The sequence below is a fragment of the Fistularia commersonii genome, chromosome 28, assembly GCF_037954325.1.
Source record: "Fistularia commersonii isolate RoL2024-O1a breed Wild chromosome 28, RoL_Fcom_v1.0, whole genome shotgun sequence".
In the NCBI taxonomy this organism is placed as follows: Eukaryota; Metazoa; Chordata; class Actinopteri; order Syngnathiformes; family Fistulariidae; genus Fistularia; species Fistularia commersonii.
Genome location: NC_141311.1, coordinates 6,247,020 through 6,267,693, shown reverse-complemented (window position 1 = coordinate 6,267,693; position 20,674 = coordinate 6,247,020). Strand labels below are relative to the sequence as shown.

The 20,674-nt window shown below is 42.7% G+C and overlaps 1 protein-coding gene across 2 annotated transcripts; it reads left to right on the top strand.

The window, feature by feature from the left end:
* Positions 1-261: 261 nt before the first annotated feature.
* ints1 (integrator complex subunit 1) lies at positions 262-19,004 on the top strand. 2 transcript variants are annotated; one of them, XM_086176254.1, is made up of 48 exons: positions 262-455; positions 777-831; positions 926-1,216; positions 1,326-1,522; positions 1,703-1,840; positions 1,949-2,108; positions 2,611-2,716; positions 2,917-3,103; positions 3,338-3,483; positions 3,570-3,711; positions 3,860-4,036; positions 4,130-4,238; positions 4,327-4,447; positions 4,543-4,620; positions 4,729-4,886; positions 5,897-5,993; positions 6,084-6,175; positions 6,263-6,323; positions 6,410-6,607; positions 6,930-7,059; positions 8,281-8,460; positions 8,548-8,697; positions 8,883-9,062; positions 9,171-9,275; positions 9,360-9,527; positions 10,344-10,455; positions 10,537-10,695; positions 10,793-10,939; positions 11,023-11,121; positions 11,252-11,376; positions 11,486-11,740; positions 11,847-12,006; positions 12,085-12,216; positions 12,605-12,773; positions 13,482-13,605; positions 13,684-13,799; positions 14,327-14,414; positions 14,506-14,756; positions 16,194-16,320; positions 16,572-16,705; positions 16,799-16,991; positions 17,104-17,225; positions 17,329-17,438; positions 17,601-17,714; positions 17,809-17,879; positions 17,958-18,049; positions 18,164-18,273; positions 18,460-19,004. In XM_086176254.1, exons 2-48 carry the CDS (start codon positions 777-779, stop codon positions 18,573-18,575), a joined length of 6,552 nt encoding a protein of 2,183 aa, XP_086032380.1. In that variant the 5' UTR covers positions 262-455; the 3' UTR covers positions 18,576-19,004. The 2 variants fall into 2 exon arrangements, with proteins under 2 accessions (XP_086032380.1, XP_086032379.1); XM_086176253.1 differs by having other exon boundaries at positions 13,479-13,605; positions 18,460-19,003.
* The last annotated feature ends 1,670 nt before the right edge of the window (positions 19,005-20,674 follow it).

Sequence of the window (20,674 nt, the reverse complement as noted above, 5' to 3'; positions counted from 1 at the left end):
TAGTTGTTCGTTCAAGTTCAATACAGGGAAAAGGGACAGAAATGCGAAGAGATTCCATTTGCTCTTATCCGTGGACATTTTATCCTTAACGCCTGCTTTTTTTCAAGCCTTCACTAATATTTATTCGTTCCTCTGGAAACCGTCAGCTAGATGTATTCATAGACTGATGATTGACTACATGGACACTCGGTGCCGCTAGGAGGCGGTGTTTACATCTACGACAGCGGACGAACATTTATCATGGATAGAGGAAGAATAACAACAGGGTGATGAAAAGCTACCGTCGCTGAAATTCCAGTCTGATTACATTGACTTTATTTATTTTTTGTCAACAGTAGGCTAACCACGAACTGCTTTATGAAACCAGTAAAGCACGTTTACTATCCAGGGTTCCTCGGGCTTGTAATAAAACGGATGGACTCTATTTAGCGAACTCAAAACAGGCATATGAAGCTGTAAGTTAGCCATTTCTCCCACGTTACCCTAGCATGTTCATTGTGCTGTAGAAACGTAAACAAGAACATACAGTCTGTTAGTTGAGGCGGAACAATTCACGACTGTCTATGAGAAATGCTAACGTTATTTGAATAATCCATTCTTGCGACACTTTGGATCTAGTTTGCTTGCTAATGGCTTGTGATGCTAGCTGTTATCGTTTTGCTATCGAGCAAGTAGACGCTGTCTGTGTTTTGCCAGCTCAAATGTTCGTTGTTTAGAATTTGCTTGGCAATAAATATGTCTTATATAAGCAAATCGAACCTTTTATCTTAATCCAGATGAATCGTCCAAAGCCAACAACTCTGAGGCGCCCCAGTGCTGCAAAAACATCTGGTATGTTGCCCCCTTCTGAGTCCTGTGCAACACAAATTTGTCTTCTTTTTGTTAAGCAGAAAAAAAAAAACATGATGTAAATACTTTTTTTCAGGCCACCCTCCCCCTGGAGATTTCATTGCTCTTGGATCTAAGAGCCAGGCTGGAGAACCCAAAGCACCTGCGGTCCTCCTGAAGCCAGCAGCCGCTGGTTTACCTGCCGATCGTAAAAGAGAGTCTTCGGCAACTTTGCCATCCTCTTCAGGTTTGTCCAGTCTCGCCAAACGGCCCAAACTTTCTACCACCCCTCCTGTCAGTGCCCTCGGACGACTTGCTGATGTTGCAGCCGTGGACAAGAGGGCAATATCACCCTCGATTAAGGAGCCATCAGTGGTGCCAATTGAAGGTAACGCCTTAACTGTCCACCTGTATCATGTAAAGGTACACAGGCATGAATGGAAATATGTCGTACACATGCATATTAGAGTGCTAAAGTTCTTCTTTTGTGGTGGTAGTATCACCAGCAGTGCTGCTGGATGAGATTGAGGCTGCAGAGTCTGATGGAAATGATGATCGAATCGAAGGACTGCTGTGTGGAGCCGTGAAACAGCTCAAGATGAACAGAGCAAAGCCTGACATCACACTGTACCTCAGCCTAATGTTTCTGGCCAAAATCAAACCCAATGTTTTTGCTACAGAAGGAATTATTGAGGTAAGTCTTCTGTTGCTGTGATGCATCTCAGCTCAGAGGTCAATAACAGACTCATAGGGACCAGTCATAATTCTGGCAGGATGTGCTTTCTCTTCTTAATCATAGAGTTACAAGGGAGGGGATAAATCAGTTTCCACACATTTTTTTGATTGTTTTTGTTTTCACATTACTCCTCTGAAGGCCTTGTGCAGCCTTCTGCGTAGAGATGCTTCTATTAACTTCAAGGCAAAGGGGAACAGCCTGGTTTCTGTGCTTGCGTGTAACTTGCTGATGGCAGCCTACGAAGAGGATGAGAACTGGCCCGAGATCTTCGTCAAGGTGAGAATATCTTCCTATTCAAAATCAGTGTTTTCTCTTTTTGCATTTTGGTTCATTCTAGATATGCACAGAAACATTTACAATGTTATTTTTTTAATTCATTTGTAGGTGTACATTGAGGACTCTCTCGGGGAAAGAATCTGGGTGGACAGTTCACACTGTAAAAATTTTGTCGACAACATTCAGACTGCCTTTGGTACAAAGATGCCCCCTAAAAGTATGCTGCTGCAGGCTGACACTTGTCGTTCTGGTGGAGATCTTAGTGCAGGTACCCAACTCTTACACAACTCTCTGGATTGCTGAGATGGAGGATGGAATAAAAAAAGGGGTAGTTGGATATGTTACTTTTTAGTTGTGTTTTCATGCTTTTTTTACATTAGAATAGTCACTGTTTAGAATCATACTACTATGATCTGCTCTCCAAAAGATTGAACATGTGCTGTCCCTCTGATGAACTTATTCCTTATTCCATCCTCGTCACTCCCAAAGATAACCTCATCATCTTCATCTCTGCGACCTCCAGCTCTGCCTCCTGTCTTTTCATCAATGTCACTGTTTCCAAACCATACAGCGTCACCGGTCTCACCACTGTCTTGCACAGGACTATATCTAACTTATACTCTTTTACTTTATGCTCCAACTTGCGTCTTTGACATGAGTCTTTGATCAGAGCAAAGTGCTGTGCTGCATTACTGTGGTACACTGAAGTATACTTAATTTTCTTTCTGGAGTTGTTTGACTGCCCTAATTTTTTCCATTTGTTATTTTAGGCAGTAGCCCTCATCCTTCCACCCCTGATGAGGATGACAGTCAGACTGAATTACTGATAGCTGAGGAGAAACTCAGCCCTGAGGACGAGGGGCAGGTCATGCCAAGGTATGAATCTTGATACTGTTTCACATAGTATTTCAATGATACAGTTTTCCACTTGAGATATTTTGGATCACTTTAAAAAATCTCTTTAAAAGTCTCACACTTTTCATTTTTAAATTGTTATTCATGCATTTTCTTTCATTATATCTGTGTGAGCTCCCTCTCAGTTTTGTCTTTTTGTCTCCCTCTCTGGTGTCTCACAGGTATGAGGAACTTGCGGAGAGCGTGGAGGACTACGTCCTCGATGTTCTCAGGGACCAGCTGAACCGCAGGCAGCCGATGGATAACGTTTCCCGGAACCTACTGCGTCTGCTCACAGCAACATGCGGATATAAAGAGGCACGACTTATGGCTGTGCAGAGGCTGGAGATGTGGCTCCAGAACCCAAAGGTGAGAAATGCAGAATTGTATCCTGACCACAACAAGATTTGTCGTGGCTTCAGTTTCTGTGTTAGATATTATGTGCACAAGGTCATCATAAAGGTCCATCTCCAAGAAGTTGTATTCAGAGCAGGTGTTTCTCACCTCACAATCATCTTCATGATGTCGCTGAAATTAGCATGGATGGGAGGATGACCTCTTCATCTATGAAGACTGAGTCACTAAATGGTTTTGTGTGTCCAGTTGACTCGGCCAGCTCAAGACCTCCTCATGTCTTTGTGCATGAACTGCAACACACACGGAGCTGATGACATGGAAGTAATCTCCAACCTGATAAAGATCCGACTTAAACCCAAAGTCCTCCTCAACCACTACATGCTCTGTGTCAGGTCAGTGCAACATCTCTCCATGACTTTTGTGTTTTTGGTGAGCTGGATATCTGATAAAGCATTTTGTCCGGGTGCTGAATCTCTAGGGAGTTGCTCAACGCACACAGAGACAACCTGGCCACGATGGTGAAGCTGGTTATATTCAATGAACTTTCCAATGCCAGAAACCCAAACAACATGCAAGTCCTCCATACGGTGCTGCAGCACAGCCCTGAACAGGCTCCGAAGGTGAGATTAAATAGATAAGACTATAAAATGTCACCAAAAATTGTGTTTGTTTCTTTCTCTCTTTTTTTGCTTTTCACTATCAATTTCTGTGCTTGTGTGTTTGTTTCTCCATACACATAAACATCCCTCCCCTCTACTGTGCATCTAGTTCTTGGCGATGGTGTTCCAGGACTTATTAACCAACAAGGACGATTACCTCCGTGCCTCTCGAGCATTGTTGAGAGAGATCATCAAACAGACCAAGCACGAGATCAATTTCCAGTCGTTCTGCTTCGGTTTGATGCAGGAAAGAAAGGAGGCCAGCTATGTTGACATGGAGTTCAAGGTAAATGCAATTCTCGTGGCCCCTCTTCATTTAAGCTGCAGGTCCTGTGTTTTCATTCTACAATCCCTGTCATTTGCTCGGTCTTTCCTGCAGGAACGTTTTGTTATCCAGGTGACAGATTTACTCACCGTTTCAATGATGTTAGGCATCACTGCACAAGTCAAAGAAGCAGGCATCGCCTGGGACAAAGGAGAGAAGAAGAGTGAGTCAATTCAGTTTGTTCTGATTCTTTAGTAATCACTCACTGGATACGTGCATCTGCTTGAACAACTGTCTTTCTTTCCTTTCAGATCTGGAGGTCCTGAGGTCATTCCAGAACCAGATAGCTGCCATACAGAGGGATGCTGTGTGGTGGCTTCACTCTGTGGTCCCTACCATAAGCAAAGTTGGTGCCAAAGACTATGTCCACTGGTGTGTGTCTCTCTGTGTCTGTGTGATGTAATGCAGAAGCCAGTTGTGTTCTCAGCTGTACCATGAAGTACTGATCTTCTCCCCATGTTTTTCAGCCTTCACAAAGTTCTTTTCACTGAACAACCCGAGACATATTACAAGTGGGACAACTGGCCCCCTGAGAGCGACAGAAAGTGAGTCTCCCTTTAGTCATTCATCATCTGAGATTGTTTCTTGTCTGACTGAGTTCAGCACAGGGACTTGACATCATCATATTTTTTCTTCTCCTTCTCAATCCTCAGCTTCTTTCTTCGTCTCTGCTCAGAGGTGCCTCTTTTGGAAGACACGCTCATGCGCATTCTGGTGATTGGGTTGTCACGTGATTTGCCCCTGGGCCCAGCTGATGCCATGGAGCTAGCAGATCACCTGGTTAAGAGGGCAGCTGGTGTTCAGTCTGATGGTAGGAGTGGAGCCACCTAATCTAAGGTCATGGTAGTCAGATTGTGAACATTTTTTGGCCTCTTAGGTTGCATCAGTTCAAACACTACATGATCCAGGAGTCGTGTAGTGTGTGTAGAATACTGTGCGTAACACTTTGTAAAAAAGAAAACCCCTGTCTGCACTGATTTAACCCCAGAACCTAATGCAAGTTAAAACAAGATATAAGTATAACTTTGAAGAATGGATTGCAGTTCCAGTCCATATTTTTTAAAACAATTCTATAAACTAACATGGGCTCTCTCTCTTTGTTAAAAGTTAATCGGGGCCCATCTGAAATATAATCTCTCCCGCCATGATTATCCTGCCAGATTCCTGAAAAAATGTGTTACATACAACCGGACGCTAAGTAGCCACAAAGAGCGGAAAAAAACAACTTTTTTTTAAATTTATTTTCCATTGCATTTTAACACGTCAGTTAAAAACAACCACAGAAATAACTTGGTCTTTGTATCCCCTCAGTGTTTAGAAGCGTAAATCAATTACTGTTTATCTCTGAGGACACATTTGGAGATTTTCAGTCCAAAAACTGTCCAATTTTAATCAGATCACACAGGAAGTGTTTCAGTGCCAGGCCGAGATGGGGCCTGCGGCGTTAGACTGACTTCCTGCACTCTTTGGTTGGACTTTTGTTGGTGGGTTCGACACATGTTGGCCAGCCAAAAATCGAGGAGCTGGAACCATATAGTGTGAACAAGGCTTCAGCTGTAACTGTCTATGACCACAGCGAAAGCTGTTTTTGACAGCCCCCTGGCAGAATATTTGGACATTAGGGAAATAAGTATGGCTCAGTTTAATGAGCCGCCAAAGGCAGCTTCATAAAGCCTGTCTTATTTACCTCTTAAGTCAGCAAATGAGAGAAAAGTTTGAGTGAGGGGGCGAATAAGGTTCTCATTGTCGTAGCCCGAACATGTCTTGGCAAGACTCATGGAATGTTTTTATTAACTAATAAAATTGTTTGGTCCTCAACAGACCTGGAGGTTCTGAAAGTGGAGAGGATCCAGCTCATTGATGCAGTGCTGAATCTGTGTACATACCATCACCCGGAGAACATTCAGCTGCCTGCAGGGTGATGCAAATTTCTTAACCGAGCGTGGAAACGCTTGTGAAGCAAAAACAATTCAGGATGTAAATTGACCAATGTCTCTGAATGTTTTAGGTACCAGCCACCAAATTTGGCAATATCCACTCTTTATTGGAAAGCGTGGCTCCTGCTCCTTGTGGTGGCTGCGTTTAATCCACAGAAAATAGGTAAGATTGCGTGTTTCAAAATTTAATGTCATAAAGTTTTAACCAAAAAAGAAATAGCCGCACAGGCTCTAAAAGTCCATTCCATAGGTCTCACTGCCTGGGATGGCTATCCTACTCTCAAGATGCTCATGGAGATGGTTATGACAAAGTAGGTTATAGCTTTTGGCATTCAGAATGAAATCATTTGACTAAGACAATGTCAAACAAATATCAAATAATGCTGTACTCTCACAGTAACTACACTTACCCACCGTGCACCATCACCGATGAAGACACAAAGACAGAGATGATCAATCGTGAACTGCAGATCTCCCAACGGGAGAAACAAGAGATCCTGGCTTTTGAGAGTCACTTGGCTGCAGCCTCCACTAAACAGACCATCACAGAGAGCAACAGCCTGCTGCTGTCTCAGCTCACCAGTCTGGATCCACAGTAAGGCCCGCGATTGCGTGATTTCAGCCTGTGTCAACTTTCGGCACAGCTCTTGCTAATGGTCAATTGCTATGTGGATCAGTAAACCATTGAAATGACAGATGACAAAGTGAAAGCACCCAAGAAAAATACTTATGTATGGCCCTAACTCCAGCAGAGTTAAAATTTGACTTTTCTTCAGGCTCAAGAATAGGCCATATATAATAATAATTTTGGTTATCTCACTTTTGACTTTTATGTTGACTCCTGTTCGAAATCCACCGTGTGCAAACACCCAATGTGCAACTGAAAGATTCACTTTTCTTTTTTTGTTTGTGTTAAGGGGTCCACCCCGTAGGCCCCCACCTCAGGTCCAGGAGCAGGTTAAAAGCCTCAACCAGTCTCTGCGCCTTGGGCATCTCCTCTGCCGCAGCAGGAACCCTGACTTTCTCCTCAATATCATACAGAGACAGGTAACATTGGACACGCTGTCTCTATCATGTTCACCTTTCTGTCCTTTGAGGAATGCTTTTCACAGCGCGAAATGTCTTGAAGATATCTTGCTCTTTGTAACCCTTTAAATACTGATCAGTACATCAAGGAGAGATGTCTTTATAGAAAATATTGAACGAGCCCATCAGAACTTATGGCCTCTGTCATACATAGTCAACTCAGTGGCTGTAGCTCATAATGGAGGGAGGCAAAAAGAAGATTAATTTAAGATTTTTTGTTGATTTGAGTAAAACCTTTGCCTTTAGTAGCTGCCATTTCAAATCCATAATTAAAACATGTCTCCCCTACTGAGACACTTTTCCCTGTTTGATTGCAGCTGACTTTTTTTACTGCTTGTTTGGGGATTTACATCCTCTATTTTGTTATCAAGACCATGCAATACTGTTGGGATCAGACAGCTGACCTGGGCAACTAAAGAATAACCTTGTTCTTGTTCTCGTTCTTACAACACTGTGCATAATCCGAAACTGTCTGCAAGTTCTGCTGCTTCTAATAGCATCACATCATTGCTAAACACGTGTGACCCGGCGCGACCTTTGGCCATATTTGGTCATTTGGCCATGCGTTGCGCATTACACCCTCTCTGCGTTTGACAGAAAATAGAGAACCTCCCGGTCATGACTTGCCTTTTTTACGTTGATGATTCAGGTCGAACCTCATCTTAGTTCCCTTGGTCCAAAGAAAGCTATTCCCGGACCTAGAGAGGGATTTTATCTGTCTAGTAGAAGGAAGTCTAATCAGACTTTGCTGTTCCCAAGCGTTTCCAAGTAATTTGCACCTTGTTGTCAACCCCTCTGTTATCTTCATGAAGGTGGTTTACAATAATAATCCCTCCTCCAGAGTGTTCCGATACAGCCTCATGTCTTAAAGGGCTTCTAATTCACCAAGGAGGCAATTCTTTGCTCCTTTACTTTTGATTTTTTGAGACCTTTTCTCGTCTACCTTCTTGAAGATTTCTGCCATGAGTCATTTTGGTAGCGTATTAAGGCAAAATTACCCCGTATAACTTCAGATTAGATATTTTTAATGAGTACGTTTGGAACCTATAATAGTCGATACAAGCCCTGTAAAAGCTGTGACATTGTCATCAGAGTGATGAGGGCCTGAAGTACGGGTCCTAGTGCAAGAATGTGTTTTCTGTCAGCGTGGCTCCTAAAAGGCTTTGTCAATCCCTTGGACAGGCTTCCTCTCAGTCCATGCCATGGTTGGCTGACTTGGTCCAGTCCAGTGAGGGGTCCTTGGATGTGCTCCCAGTGCAGTGCTTGTGCGAATTCCTTTTGCATGATGCTGCAGATGACAGCCTGCCGATAGAGGATGATGAGGAAGGAGAGAGTAAAGAGCAGAGAGCCAAGAAGAGACAAGTACTTTGAGAATTATGTCATGCTTATCACTTTTGCAGCTGGGTATTAAGTAGTCTCGCTCATTGCTGGATTATAATGTCCTTTCAGAGACAGCAAAAGCAAAGGCAGCTCCTCGGGCGGCTTCAGGACCTTTTGCTCGGCCCCAAGGCCGATGAACAGACAACCTGTGAAGTGCTAGATTATTTCCTGCGTCGTCTAAGCTCCTCCCAGGTGGCGTCAAGAGTACTAGCCATGAAGGTACCGTAAGGCTGCTGAAAACTGGCCTTCAGCATCAGCGTGTTACTGTTAAAAAGAAACTGTGCAAAAACTATTTTCTTGCTTTGTATCTTAAGTTCAAGTTTACTCCAAGTGTTGCAGATACTGCTGGAATCTTGAGATTTCTCTTGGGAATGAATAAAGTCTATCTATGTATGTGAGTGCAGGGGTTGTCATTGGTTCTGAGTGAAGGAGGCTTGAAAGATGGAGAAGAACGGGACCAGCCCATGGAAGAAGACTCTGCAGATGCTGAGCTCTTACCGGGGTATCAGTGGCTACTCCAAGACCTCCCGAAGCTCCCCATGTTCGACAGTGTCAGAGGAATGACGTCCACTGCTCTGCAGCAGGTTGGTAAACTGCCCATGCACTACGCTAAATTTGAATAGAATATGATAATATGCACAGGACTGATTCAAGTTTGAATTTAAAATATGGTTTCTTTATTCCTTCCCAAGGCCATACACATGGAGACTGATCCACAGACAATAAGTGCCTATCTTATCTACCTATCCCAACATGCACCAGTTGAGGAGCAGGCTTCTCATAATGACCTCGCTCTGGTAATCCATCGAAACTGCTGAAATTCAAAATGTGTATTAGAAGTGTGTTTTACCGCAATGCTAACATGGAAGGGGTCTCTTTAGGACGTGGCACGGCTGATTGTAGAGCGGTCCACCATAATGAACAGCCTGTTCTCCAAGCATTCCTGCAGACCCGAGTCTGACGCTGTCCTCAGTGCTTTTCTCACAATCTTCTCCACATACATTAAGAGGATGAGGAAAACCAAAGAGGGAGAGGATCTGTACAGCTGGGTGAGCGCCGGCAGCACTCATGTTTCTATGGATCTTCCCAATGGCTGACGCAGAGTGAAACTGAAAACAAGCATCATTTTTGCCTGAAGTATATTTTTACAAGAAACCTTAGTGGTCATACATTAATTTCCAAATGCAGGAAGTTCTTCAGGCTTCAAAAAACTGTTAGAGGAACTACTACCTGTTTGTTTCACACCCCAGGAACTAGTAACAGTAATTTTTTTATAGAGCTATGTTTTGAGGAAGCTCCTGATGCCCTGCTTCTGGTTCAGTACTTTCCAAGCAGAAGAGAAACACATGAGTGATGCAAAAAAAGAAAAAAAAAACCCTTAAGGGTTCATTGGACACCTTTCTTTCATTAAAATACAGCTTTTTGATTTTTAATTGTGATTCTGGAGCACCAGAGGAGCACAGACAATTCTGCGATATCTATTTCATGACAATGCGGAAGCGACAACATTTTCGTGTGTGTTTTGCTCACTCATTGACAGGAAATACCTGGTCGGTCTGTTTTGGCCCGCAGATTGCTAGCAGGTATCCCATTCATACCACAATTATTTCCACATGTGAGGGAAGCCTGAATAAGATCTAAGAATGCCAGATTCCATGTGCTTTTTCCCGACTTACTCATCCATGATACATATCCGATCTGCAGCAGTAGGAGGGAAAAGAAAGGAATCGAGTCACTTAAACCATGCATTCCCTGAATTTTAGCCATACGCGTTTGAATTAAAATCAAACCATTCACACTGTTTGGCATTTCCGACAAAGCTCAGAAGCCGAGTCGTAACACTCTTGTGTTTGAACTATTTTCAGTCCGAATCGCAGGACCAGGTCTTTCTCCGGTGGACCACAGGAGAAACTGCCACGATGCATATCCTTGTAGTCCATGCCATGGTCATCCTGCTGACTCTGGGACCTCCCAAAGGTGGCCGTCTTAACCCTACAAGTTGAATACCGGTTGATAAAACTTAGGGAAGATGCATTAACATGTCACTGATTATTGCAGGAGAAAGTGACTTCTATAGTCTTTTGGACATTTGGTTTCCTGATAAAAAACCTCTTCCCACTGCCTTTCTGGTTGATACATCGGAGGAGGCCCTTCTCCTGCCTGATTGGTTGAAACTGAGAATGATCCGATCAGAAGTCTCTCGATTGGTTGATGCAGGTACTCCGAACACGTTCCGCAAATGTGTGCACCGTGTCAAGAAAGTACATGTGTTTTAACGTACTTTATAATCTAATAAAATCCACATTTTTCTCAGCTTTGCAAGACCTGGAACCGCAGCAGCTGCTACTGTTTGTGCAGTCTTTTGGCATTCCAGTCTCCAGTATGAGTAAACTCCTGCAATACTTGGATCAAGCAGTCTCTCATGATCAACAAACCTTGGAGCAGAACATCATGGACAAGCGTAAGAGTCTGCACCAACCAAACAAACAAACAAACAAGTGAAATGTCTTAAAGCTTTTGTTGTGATTCAAATTCATTCTTCAGATTACATGGCCCATCTGGTTGAGGTGCAGCATGAGCGAGGCGCCACAGGAGGGCACACTTTCCATGGATTACTGAGCTCCTCTGTTCCTTTTCACAGAGGTCAGTAGTTTGAACTTCCTTGGGGTTTGTCAAAAAAAGTCCTTCATAAAAAAGAAAATAGCGACTTGCAAGATAATAATTAAAATCCTGTTAATTAGTCCATATTCTAATTACTTTGCTATCTTTACAGATTCTGCTGAAACAAGTAAGGCCAAAGTCACTGTGGAAACACCCCATAGCTCCATTAAAATGAGAGCTACCAGTCAGCTTCCGTCAGTGGGTCTGGATGATGATCTAACTGGAAGACTCCTACAGGTAGGAGCTACATATTTCCAAGTGCTGGTTATCATTTTCAAAATCGCTTTTCAGTCTTGACCTTCGTTTTATTCACCCGTATTCGTTTTGACTGCATCCGCATCCACAGATATTTCCTCTAAAGGCTGATCCACGCTGGCATGGCCCCGCCCCCAGCCAGCTCTCCCTGGCCCTGCAGCAGTCTTTGGCTAGAGAGCTGATGAAGGCCAAGCAAGGTCTTGTCAAGCAGGGTGGGTTGGCTTTTCGTCTGCTGCAAGCCATCGCAGCCTTGCTCACGTCTGCCCATGCCGGACCCATAATTATGTCAATGCATTGCAACCATGCCCTCTCCTGTCCTCTTATGCGCCAGCTTCACCTCTACCAGGTACAATATGCAGACACAGCTCCTACAGTTCTGCCTTATTTTATTAATCCAATGTCGAAAATTCTATATTTTGATATTTCCTCTGCTTGGATAACCGTTGTGCCAGCGCCTTGTATCCCAGGACATCGCTTTCTCCACACTGTTCCTCGAGGTCGTTGTGGAGATGTTGAGATGGTTAGAAAATCCCACAGTGGAACCAGGACCGCTTAAGACCCTGCTCAAATCATTTGTCGGTCAGAACTCCCTCAAACACAGGCACAGCGATGGTAAGCTCTGTTATTTCATATCTTTTAACTCGCTGAATGATTTATATGCACCGGGGGATAAATATTTCTGTTCTGCAGTGCACACAGGTTTCCTCCACCTGGCTGAGGCACTGGCATATCGCAGAGACACTGAAGTACCACTGAGAGCTGTCATCGCGATGCTGAAGGCAGGAGAGAGATGCAATGCGGAGCCTGAGCTCATTGGAAAAGGTATTAAATTTAGATTTTGTCCAGACCTGTCTGGTCAACTTTGAGTGACCCACTTTACTTTTATACAATCTTTTCATATACAGAGTCAAAATGCTTGGTTGCATAAGTGCAGGTGTTGCTGTAACATAGCGGTACTCATAATCATTCAAGTCAAAATATAAACAAGTGAAAATTTACAACTAAGCTATCAAAATCAACAACAATTAAGTTTGCTTAGAAGGTTTTTGTTTAAGAATGAAAACTGAAATCACACATTTCCAACCGTCTCTCAAGTGGTTAATTTACTGAGGATACAAACATTTTGTTTGCTCAGTTTGTGATTTTACAACGCAACCATGGAAGACCACAGATAACTAAGCATAGTATGTATTTGAATCTTTTTCTCCAGTGTTACAAGGCCTGATGGAGGTCAAGTCTCCATATTTGGAAGAACTGTTGTCTCTGTTAATGACCGTCGGTACAAAGAATGGAACAGCTGGCCCCGTTGCCATGGTGATCTCGTTGCTACTTCGGGAAAGTGAGGAGAGAGCTGTGAAGAAAGAAGCAGAATCAAACAAGTAAGTACCACATCTGGATGTTCCCAAAAGTCACACAAGAAGCATTCTCATCTTCGCCAGGGCATAAATGACAGATGCAGCTGTTTGTGAGAAAACAACAAGCAGCTTTTTTCCATCGCAGTGGCACAAACCGCCGAGCTGGATTCGTTTTAGGGCTGGTTATAAGTGGTTTTACAGCTCTCTGTTTACTTTGGATTTATAGGCTGTCAAAACCGCATTTGAGTTCAAAGAACACATCCTGTGTTGATGCTCTGTTCCAGAGATGTTAGCAAGACCTACTTTTTTGCGGAATTTTCTTGGATTTAAAGAGATGAATTCATCAAAACTAAGTATCCAGTGATATATGGTGCTTTTTTTTCTTAACTGGACTTTTGATTTGCTGAAGGACAGGAAAATAAGGTTTGAATCCACTTTGGAATGGCCTGAACGTGCCATGGTAGATTCCAGTGTGAGATGGCGGGCCTTTTATTTACCGAGCACTAGAAACTGTCTGTATCATGTGGTTTTGTTGTGGCCAAACTTTATTGTGGCTATAAATATTTTACTTTGTTTTATAACATTTTTTGTTCTCACCAGGTCCCTTAATTTTACATTTGTTGGCTGTTCCAGAATAGACTGTATTAAAGTAGGGGAATGTAGCTCTGTGTCACGTTACTCTTCCATGGATGTGACCTTCAGCCAACCGCCTTTGACCTTTTTTTCCAGCAGCTCCGAGGTGACAAAGTCAGGTCTGAGCTCAGGGTTGCTTGTTGACTGGATGGAGTATCTGGACCCTGAAGTCACATCTGTGTGTCCAGACCTTCAACAGAAACTGCTCTTTGCCCTCAACAAGGTAAGTGGCGTTTTCATACAATTTCGAAAAAAAATCTCATCACTTAGATGATTTAAAGGATATTAAATTCTGTTTCAGGCACGTGGTACTCCTGCGTACAGACCTTATCTTTTGGCCTTGCTCACACATCAGTCGAACTGGTCCACGCTTCTGCAGTGTATCAGTGCTCTTCTCAGCAAGCGAAGAGACTACAAGTATGTAATTGTGCCGTGCAATTTCTTAGCCCTTTTACTTGTCTGACATAGGGGGTCTGTTACGCTCATTTCAGGCTTCTTAGTTTGATCCCAGGGCTCCAATGGTGCAACCAATAAGTTGCAGCTTATTTATGGGTTGTAATGTGATGGTTCAGATATTTGAAGGCGTAAGACATTGGAGCAAATGCAAAACTTACAATGGTTTGTATTGTTAGAAAGCTGGAAATTATTCAGAGTTAAATCACCTTCATTTATCCTTCGCCATACCTGGTTGTGTGATTTTACTCACTTGTTGTCTCTAAAAAAAATAGAAATGCACCATATTATTGAAAACATATGGGGTTCTGTATCTAGGTTATCTTGGTTCTGTATCAGGTTTCCAAGTTTTTGATTTTAATAATGAGAAAATAAGGGACCGTATAATGGCTCATTTTACTGTAGATTAATGTAATTTATTTAGAGTAATTGTTTCCTTGCTCCTGCAACAAAGGACAAAGGTCCCATTGAATATGTTTAACATCTTTTAGGTTGGACCCATCGTCAGCACTGGATTTCCTTTGGGCTTGCAGCCACATTCCACGTATCTGGCAAGGACGTGACCAGAAGATACCTCAAGTAAGCTCAAAATTGTCATCCAAAGACTGTTTGGCAGGCCTATAATTTATTGACATTTTCTATCTTTTTTTTTTAATTTTTGTCCGAATAGAAGAAAACCGAGAAATTTGTGCTGCGGCTCAGCTCTGAGGAGCTCATCAGTCTGGTTGACCTGATCCTGTCAGAATCGGAACTGAACAGTCGCAACTCACCCCACGACGACAAAAGCTCTGTGGACCAGGCAGCGTGCTCGCTCATCCAGTCCAGGCTCCCCCTCCTCCACTCCTATTGCAACGGCGATCTCGAAAACATCAAGAAAGTGTCCGAGTACCTCATCAGCTGCGCAAAGAAATGGGAGGACAGGTAACGGCGCCATGTTTTTATCCAGCTAAGTGTTGATATCATTTTGTACACACGCTTCCACAGATTCCTGCCTCTTCATTTCTGCTTGAGGACACATTTGTTCATCTCATTTTGTCATATTAGGCTCCCCAAGTGCTTTACTCATCCAGTTTTGACATATTGAATCGTTCATTCCAATTAGCCCAAACACTGAAAGTTCCTTTTTTTTTTTACTCTATTATGCTGTGCTGATAAACTTAAATAAATCGCAGTAGATTTTTCTTCTCAGTGCAGATGAACTTTCAGGCTTCTTCTGTCAGCCACAATGCTGTGGACCAGGGAAAACCCGATAATTAGGTCTATTGGTGTGAAATTAAAACCAGCAGAAGTCGTCTGTACTGTGATCTCTTTAAAAGCTCAGTGTATTATAATGAAGCCAAGAGGATTAAGGCTGAAGCTCTAAACTTGCCTGTGTTGTGAATTCCTGCTCTGACTTAGCTGTCAGAGATCAGGGTGCAACTCTTTGTGCAGGCAAACCCTCCTTTCATGAACGCCTCTGGTTATTAAACCACTTTAATGAGGAAACTTTGGCCAAGGTCAAGCAAAATTAGCTTCCGAATTACAGTATTTTAAGTGCAGCTTAGCTGTCTGGTAAAAATGGTTGCAAGTCAAAATATGGCTGGATAAATACATGTTGAAAGTAAAAAGGGTTTTGGCCTTGTGTTGAATAAACATATGATTTTATGTTCTGCATTATTCCTGCGAAAGCCCACTGTCAGCTAAGCCGGTGTGTATTCCAATAACTCAACAACCACTGAACAACAAGCGCTCTTTTACTTTTGGTCAAGGTCGCTCTGATTTGCTTAATGCACAAGTGTGGTGAGTCAAGTTCAGTTATTACCATTTTAGCCTTCCTTGAGCCTCAGCCATAAGAGGATTTGAAGAAATGGCAGTGACTTGAAGGCCAAAACCTCTGTGATAGGATACTATTCGTGTGCCTAGTTTGTATTAATATACATTAGTAATCATTACTTGTAAACAGGAAAGTAGAGTCCCGCTTTATTCCGCTTTTGCAGTCTCTGCCCCCACATAAATGTTTTGTAATGTTTTTTGTTTTTTTTTTCATTTTTTTTGCAATGAGACGAGGATCCTTGTGTGGGTAATAATGTTAATGGTAGCCTAGAGAAAAGGTGACTTGGGGTCAGAAGGCGGGGCGAACTTTCAATGTGTGGATAAACTCAGTCGAGCTGCACTTTCCGAGTGACCACAGTCTACACACTTCAATGGTATTGCTAATTAAGTCTTAAACCGGCTGTTGCTAAGAGTCCAACTTTATGAGGGAGTGGGGCACATAAACAAGAGGGACATCAGGCGCCTCAGATAATGAAATCATAAACAGCACGTTTCTCCTGTCGGGGGACAGGCTATAATGCGTCCCATGTTTGTTTTATCTCCCAGTGCCATGAGTAAGCGCTGCCAGAACCTGCTACTGCAGATCTATCTGCACTTTCCCGAGGTTATCCAGCACGTCACCTTGCCTGAAGGCACTCTCAGCAGCGGTGGTGCAGCAGACGGCAGCTGCAAGGTAAATATTTCTTTTCTGCGTGGAAAAACGCTCAATCAAAATGCGAATTTGAATTGTTTTATCTTCCAACAAAACGGCTTTATGTTTATCCACATAATTAATATATTAAGAATGTTGTACGCTCTGAGATACGATCATCTGGATTGCATTTTGCATTCAAGATAAAAGTGCCAGAAAAATAGGTCAGTTGCCACGACCTCTGACCTTGATGCAGATTTTTCGCTTACAACCATAAATTCCCAATTTCTCAGCTGGATGTCCTGGTCCATCGCTTGGTCACGCTGCTTGCTGACGTCGGAGACTCCAAGTCGACTGAGAGTCGTGTTTCTGATGCCAACTTGGCATGTAGAAAACTCGCTGTGTCCCACCCTGTCTTGTTGCTCAGGTGAAACACGGAGAAACACTGCTACTAAGTATTGCTCCATATGTTCTGCACATTTCCATTCCGCCCCCTGACCACTGCCTCTTCCTTCTTCAGACACCTACCGATGATTGCAGGTCTCCTACACGGCCGCATCCACCTGCACATGCAGGAGTTTCGGCAGCAAAATCACATGACGTTCTTCTGTAATGTGCTGGCAATCTTGGAGCTGCTGCAGCCCCTTGTTTTCCATAGTGACCACCAAAGAGCACTTCAAGACTGCCTCCTGTCCTTTATGCAGGTCCTTCAGGTGGGCAGCTAATGCAATTTTGTATTTTCAGAAAATCAGGGATCGGATTTGATGTAGTCCCTCGCATTTACAGACTTGAAAGTTTACTATGTGATAATCTTTCTGATCCTAGAACTTTCAGAGGAATCGTTCCCCATTAGTCATCAATAAGTTCCTGCAGTTCACTCAAAAATACATAACCCACGATGCAGCAGCAGCTGTCCCGTATCTCCAGAAGCACTCGGACATTTTGCAGTAAGTCAGTCCTGGCTGTAAAAAAATGTATTTGTAATATTTTTGGCTGAAAGAAAAATGACAATTAAAATTTGACTTCTTGTTCAAATATTGTGATTGCCAGGAATCTTTGCGCAGAGAACCCAGACCTAGTACAGCTGAAATCTTTGTTGGCTGGACTCACTCTGCCAGTACGGCGATCATCTGCAGAGGTTACCGCAGAAGAGAGGGAAGGTAAGTGCAAAACAACCCCCAAAAACACAGCCCTCAGCCCAGGAATATTTGATTAAGCGCTTACTTCTTAAATGTGAGTTTTTAAAAATTCATCATGACTCAGACTGGCGGATATTAAGTACAGTGTAATGTTATTCTATTTTTTTCTCCTATCTCCATCAGATGACGTGTCGCCTGGTTCTCTTCCCCTTGTCAACATCTCTGCCTCGGTCTCACTGAGCGCATCTGACATGACAATGTATCTGAAAAAGATGTCGAGAGGCGAAGCTGTCGAGGGTAAGTCACCCGCAGCTGCAACAGCTAACAAGTAATCCCAGATTCCTAATGAGTAATTTTTCAGATTTGCTTTTCTTTTTTTCATCTTCTATAGATGTTTTAGAGGTGTTGACGGAGGTGGATGAGAAGTCGAGGAGGAGCCCAGAGATCATCCAGTATTTCACCGTGAGTCATGAAAACAAAAGTGTTGCGTCTGTCTTTATGCAACCTTCTCGATGAACTCCTCATGTTACCGTTTTGTAGAACGATCTTCAGAGACTCATGATGTCCTCTGAAGAGCTCTGTCGGAACATGGCCTTCAGCCTGGCTCTGCGCTGCATTCAGAATAATCCCTGGTACTTCCTTACATATCTTCAACCTGAATAGAAGTTCAAGAAAATCCATAGACTGGCAGATACCAAGATAGAATGATTTATACTTCCTTGTGCAATCTCTCTCGTGTGCTGCAGCCTGGCAACGGAATTCCTTCCAACGTTCATGTACTGTATGGGCAGCAGTAACTTTGACGTGGTCCAGACAGCTTTGAGGAATCTTCCAGAATACGTGCTCCTCTGTCAAGGTAAGACAGCAGGCCTCAGTCACACCCAAAAATCATAATCAGGTGATGCGTAGTGGCCTTAAAAAGAAAACGACAATGTAAAAAAACAAAAAACAAACAAGTCTTATTTTCTGTAATAAACTAGGGAGGCGTACCTGCTTTTCTGTGCGATTTGATTTATTTATGTATTTTTTGTTCTCTGTCCAGAACACGCAGACATTTTGCTCCACAAGGCGTTTCTAGTGGGTGTCTACGGACAAATCGACACCAGTTCGATGATCTCCGAGTCCATGAAGGTCCTTCACATGGAAGCCACAACATAACAGCAAATGTGCATATACTTTGTCAGGATGTGTTTTTTTTGTTTTTTAATTATGCAAAAGTAAGCTTTATTTTATTTTGGTGGCTACTCAGTCATGCACACGTATTTCCTTTTCTGATTATACTCAAAATGAACCTCAGTGATCAAAACACTTCATCGTAATACATTGTCGTAAATTTGTTATATGGATCACAATAATACTGTGAGTTCAGTTATGACGCACCACTATTAGTATCTCAGAGCTACCTTGATGTGAATTGAATAAAATCACATTTGAAATTAGATTGTCTTTTTCAGCTTTGGACAAAATGAACCACGCATCCAACATTCGCAGTTGTCAACAGCCGTGTGTCAGTAAGTTGAGATAGCACTTTAGTTGCAAAGCCATCGAAACCGTTGAAACAAATTCCACTAAAACCGATTACTTTTTTCACGTTACAATACAGCAACCCAGATAATAATCGGGGGCATAAACGGTTCACGGCTTTTCTATCCATTTCATTTTGATAACTCTTGGGTCCCGATGATCATAGAAACAAGGACACGACTGTCATTATGCATGCATGCATGCTCTTCACTGGTGTGTGGCAGACAGATTGACGGTGTGATGCACATGCTGTGGTGGAAACCATTTTGCCATGAAAGTGTGAGTTGTTTTGCCCAGTGCCACTGACTTCATCTGAAAACCTCTTGATGGAGTCAAAGGGATAGTTTAAACAATGTGTAGGCATACCTTTAAAACTAAGAAAGTGGATGTCCCTATTTACGCTAAATTAACCATGGCTGTAATTGTTCAATCACAGACCAAAGGGCGCTTTGAAGACATCATGTGGGTAGACCACTTTACAGCACATACTGCTGCTGGTATTCTGTTACATAGGAGTATAGAGACAAGGCCACAGCATGTCAAGGATACTCAGAGAGGATGAGACATGCCCACACTGGTGGGTCAGCGGAATCTGTCATTCAGGAATAACAAGCCTTCAGTAAATGTTTCATTAATGGATAGTGCAGAGAAGTTTTTTGCAGATACCATGCTATAATTCCCTAATTGAGCCGGAGGACTGTTTACATAGTTTAAAAAAATATCACACACAATCAACTTAAACCACAGTTTACAGCTTTCACAAACAAAAAGGTTGACATTCTGTAGAATATATGCTATTGATAATCTGAAAAAAATCTTTTGTTACTATTTCAACTTCTTGCACCGCCCCTTCCTTTCCATTCGTTCTTGAAATTGTTGAGACGCACATTTTTCAAATTCCTCCACCCAACGTAAATTTGTCGAACAGCAAACGAAATCTATTAAAAATGGCGTCACCGGGAAAACACTTCCAGGGGGTTCTGCAACGGTAGAAAACAGGAAATAATCGCCCAATCTAGCATGACTGAAGTCTGTAGAGCTCATAAAGAAAGCACTCAGGTGCAGTCTGGAGTGTTGCGGTAACAGAGTTGATCACACATAATTACCAGTTCAATGCAGGTGGAACTAAACAATAACACCTTTGAGTATGTAAAATAACTGTCGTACAGATGGAGTGTTAGTACAGCAGCTGACTGATCACTGGCAGGGACGCAAAATTTCAAAATAGCAACAATGTGGCTCAACCAGATAATAACATTGTCTTCTATCCAAAGATGGTTACTGTTATTTTGCTTCATGTATGTGTTAGAAACGTACAAGGAAATCCAGGACTCCTCACTGAGGGGCATGCAGCTTGAATCTCCTTCTGAATCTGTATCAAGCTTGCTTCTGTAAACAATGCACGAGTTTATGCAAACGGCGACAAAGGCCTGTAGTGACAAACATAGCTGGACAAGATAAGCAAGGCTGGAAAAAAGCTCTACAATCAAATCTAATTTCTTCAGGCTCACACCCCTCTTCTGGGAAAAAAAAAACACCCTTTTTCTTGCTAAATGATAAAATGAATTCAGGGCAGTTTTTCTGTGTTTGTCGATTCATATTAGATTTTATCGGCTGTAACACATGAGGCTACTGAATGTTCCTTTTTGCCTACGGTGTGTAGAAAGTGCTTAATCTTTTTTCCTTTAATCGCAATCCAACAGAAAAACAATTTAGTTGTTGACTTGCTGTAT

Excerpts from the sequence above, each read along its gene's own strand:
- ints1 (XM_086176253.1), top strand. The coding sequence starts at position 777 with ATGAATCGTCCAAAGCCAACAACTCTGAGGCGCCCCAGTGCTGCAAAA. Across the intron at positions 1,841-1,948 it reads GGCCCGAGATCTTCGTCAAG|GTGTACATTGAGGACTCTCT; the intron begins GTGAGAATATCT and ends ATTCATTTGTAG. Across the intron at positions 17,226-17,328 it reads AAGCACTCGGACATTTTGCA|GAATCTTTGCGCAGAGAACC; the intron begins GTAAGTCAGTCC and ends TGTGATTGCCAG.